The 4,166-nt window shown below is 35.7% G+C and overlaps 1 protein-coding gene across 1 annotated transcript; it reads left to right on the top strand.

The window, feature by feature from the left end:
- The first annotated feature begins 953 nt into the window (after nucleotides 1-953).
- On the top strand, nucleotides 954-3,452 carry LOC126184919 (uncharacterized). The gene is made up of 2 exons (XM_049927587.1): nucleotides 954-1,723; nucleotides 2,993-3,452. Exons 1-2 carry the CDS (start codon nucleotides 1,048-1,050, stop codon nucleotides 3,280-3,282), a joined length of 966 nt encoding a protein of 321 aa, XP_049783544.1. The 5' UTR covers nucleotides 954-1,047; the 3' UTR covers nucleotides 3,283-3,452.
- Nucleotides 3,453-4,166: the final 714 nt, after the last annotated feature.

Below are 4,166 nucleotides of genomic sequence, written 5' to 3'. Positions count from 1 at the left end.
GATAGTACACTGTGTTCTTTAGAATAACTTTGCTATCTGACTGTCCTTTGTATCACTTCTGGAGCGTGATCCACTAATATATTGCAACAAAAACGTAAAGTAATCGCCACGAGCTAGAAGTAAGCGTTTTTCGTAAGAAGTTACTTCATCAGGGAGGAATAACTGTGAATTTCCCTTTGTGCACTTTTGGTTTCTATTTGCTTTTAGTTTCATCAGATTGAAAAGAAAAAGAAAATTATACAACCGTATTGTGTATCTCAGTTTGCTGATAGAGGTACGGTTCGTTGTAGACACACTTCATTTACTATACAAAACAACCTTACCTGCTGTGTTGCATAAAATTTTCTAGAAACCATGTTCAGTTTTATAGTGTGTAATATGTAGCAGTAATGGTTTGCAATTCAAGAAACTGAATGTATATGAAAGGTTATTTTAATTAATTGTTGCTTACATGGAATAGCTACAACTTTGTTTTCGTGTGATGCGTGTCCGCTTGCTGCAACTTTATTTCTTTGTAATAAAGAGAGCCTTAAAAAGGTCCTATATGAAATAGCGTAAAATAACAACCGTTTTGTACGTATAATGGATTCCTAAAATTAATAGAAGCGGCTATTGACATATAATTGATCATTTTATGTCCAAAACAATTTTTCGTTTAGCAATTTGATCAGTAAATTTAACTCTTTTTCATCCTGGATCATTGTCTGTTTAATCTGGCCACCAGCTTTACTGACTTTTACTGTGAAGATTATAATGGGATTGGATATGGACACTACAAAGCGTGCATTGGCGTTGTCGCAGGGGCAGGGGCCCCGCCTGAGCTTCCCCCACCCTGTATCTTCTTCCACCACAACTGCCTCCCACTACTGTCTGTGTGCCCCCACTTCACAACTCCTCCCACAGTTCAGAAGAGCGCAGTTGCTATTTAGTTTGAGTGAGATCTCCGTGCATAGAGCGACTTCTCTTAGCTGTTCGAGGAACGTGTCAGTGCTTTGCTCGTGCTCTGGACAGTTTCATAGTATCAGTTGGATCATTCTACAGTGCATTATGTCGTCCCAGGTTGCCGAAGAACTAGGACCGAACGCGGTTATATGCTACTTCCCTTGGTTTCCATACTATCTTAGATATCAGGTTGGGTTTGCTACACTTGTCAACCCTCCTGAGACACAAGAGGATCCTTCTGTGGCGGGTCAGTCTCAGCGCTTCATCCACGTTCAGCTGTACTTCCCAGATGGTTTTCCGTGTAATCCTGCAAACTTTGATGAAATTCTACATCACATTTCGTTTGAAGACGGTGCGATACACGTCTTGCTTCCTCATCCTCATTTCCATCCACCAATGTACCCAGATTACCCACATGCAGCCCTGCTATTTTACCATCACGTTCCTCTGGACTTCCAGAGAGCTGTTATGTGGCAAGAACAACCTGATGCTCGTTTGGTTGTATATAACGCAAGCAATCAGCCTGGGGAATTTATGATAATTGATGGTACACTGTACGATGTCATTCCTCAGTGTAATGAATATAGTGAGTTTCATAGCGAACCAGAACATATTCACAACCAACGACCACAAGGTGTTCCAAAACGCAAGCGTTCAAAGCAGTCCCACAAACAGTCTGGACGTTCACATCAGCGTCCTTCAAACTCGGAAATCACCATTCAACCGGGCACATCGTATGGAGCTCAACGCCCAGCAAGTGAAAGTGTTGCCACAGACCCCAGTGAGTATAATATAATGTCTATAAATCTCTTCAGTTAGCAATTTAAGCATATTACACCGCATATTAACTAAGGATGTCTTTGTAATACTTACTGTAATTGTGTTGTATTCAAGTAAAATTTATACTTGATTAGACTGTGATAAAGTATCTGAGTTAGATTTAGAATGTTGACTATGGAACGTGCATGAAGTTTTGTTCAGTCTGATTCATACTGAACACATTCACACTTACAATTTTAAAATACTCAATCAAATTAAGAATTCCTAAGGATATGTGTAGAGCGTTATTCTGTACAGACTGCAGCACCAAGAAGAATCTGCCTTTTTCTCTTCCCATTTCAGTTTTAAATCTTTTCTTTTCAGCACTGAGTGTTTAATACTATTTCGTGTATCTTATACTCATTCAGCTCTAGTTTTCAGTTCTGTGTGATGATACAAATTTATGTTCATAGTTAGTGAGAAATAACCAACAATTTTTATTCATCATATTTGTTTGCCTTTCTGATACATACAATAAAAATCCTTTCATGTAATATATATATATGTATATGGATGCATTCTCTTAAAGACAATATGAAAACATATAACAAATTACCTGCTATCACTCAATAAGTGGTAATTAATTTAAAACAGCACTAATAGTTATGGATTTGCATTCACTACTGTAAGTGAATCCCAAATAATTTGCACACAATATGAATTTTCACACATGAATGTTATTAATCCATGAGCCACAGATGAGCGCCAAGATAACTCATTTACTTTTTTGATACAGCCCAGAATACAACAAGAAAGAAAATTGCAACAATTTAACAACATTGTGGAGCGTCCAATAAATATTTGTTTAAGTGTTTTTCTTTGTTTTTTCTCTCTGATGCTTAACCCCTTTCAGTTGCTGTAAGCTTCTTACTAGCTGTGTTGTATTAAACTAGATGCCAGCGAGTTAACCATAGCAAATGATTTGTTAGAAGCTGTAAAATCTTCTACCTCTGGTAAGCAGTTCAGAGAGAAAACAATGGAGTCGCTCACAAGAATGACAGTAATTGGCAGCACTAGCTTTTTTATCAGTCTTGAATGATCCTTATAATGTTTCCTAATAGCAAAATAATCATAGTACACCACAAGTGGCTTTACGTGGTGTACCCCTAAAGTGTCTTACTGCTAATATATTTTAGTGTATATTTGTCTACAGCTTCTATAGAAACCATTAATACATGTCATTTATTACAATAACTATGATGTACACATGTCCTCTGATTATTTTTTTCAGAAAACCATCTGCAAAACCAAGATAAGCCTACAATAACTCAGCAGACAGCAGAGGAACATCAACATGGGTCACACGAAAGTGTGCAAGGAATACAACACAAAAATGATAATGTTGCAACACTTTCCACCCAGGCTAATGTTGCCACCAGCACAGAGGAAATAGATCGCTTGGATATGGATGGTCTGACTACTGATGAAAATATCATTCTTGATGACGACTACGTACTTTTTGACAGCTACATATTTATGATTTTAATATTTGTGCTTTGCTTGTTCGAGTTACTGAGTTAAGAAACCGAAGTAAAATGTTTATGTCCAACATCAAACATATGAAAAAGAATTGCTATGTTACTATAATTTCAACAGAGTGAATCACTGTTCGATGAATAAGCTTAATATCGAAACTCATATTGGAGCTGTAACAGTAGTCAGATTATTTTTATTGAACAGTTACTGTAGTTAGAAGAGGTAAATCATATCTGACTTAGATATCTGTGTCATTTATGCAATACAATTCGATATGATTTATGAATTATCAGTTTATTGGTTGTTACAAATGGCTTGTAGAATTTTTTTGAGAATTAAGTTGAGAATGGAGAAAGGGTGTCAGAACCATTTTATAGAGTGTGAGGAATGGATGCTTAGCTCCTTTACCACATACAATATCATAAATGATTGTCAATTGGGCTTTTTATGGTATACTTCAGCATACTGAGCAATTTCTGGTTAGATAATGATACATTTGTTGGGGTGTGTTTTTCTCTAATTATATTGCATGCATATTACTACATCTCCTAAAACACATAACTAATGAAATTTTTCTGCAAAGAAGTTCTACTTGGTCACTTTTCTATGTGTTTCTAAAAAATTAATGTGCTTTACACCTGTACTTCTACAAGTAAGCTAACAATGTGTAAAATGTATAGTTTTATACTCATCTACATAAATAAACTAGTTATTCTTGATATATTTGTGGAAATACTTATGGAACTCGCAGTTTTACCATTATAATTATTTTTTTATAATAAGCTTTTATGGTAATATAATATTATGTCTGTATGTTTCTCATTAAATAAAGGATCAATACCTTGAACAAAAATCCTTGTGTGTATTTATTTTCTCAGTGGTTTTTAGGCTACTAGTAAGCAATGACATACATACATAAAAGTTGAAAC

Source organism: Schistocerca cancellata, chromosome 4 (assembly GCF_023864275.1).
Source record: "Schistocerca cancellata isolate TAMUIC-IGC-003103 chromosome 4, iqSchCanc2.1, whole genome shotgun sequence".
NCBI classification, from domain to species: domain Eukaryota; kingdom Metazoa; phylum Arthropoda; class Insecta; order Orthoptera; family Acrididae; genus Schistocerca; species Schistocerca cancellata.
This window is presented reverse-complemented; position numbering and strand designations above follow the sequence as displayed.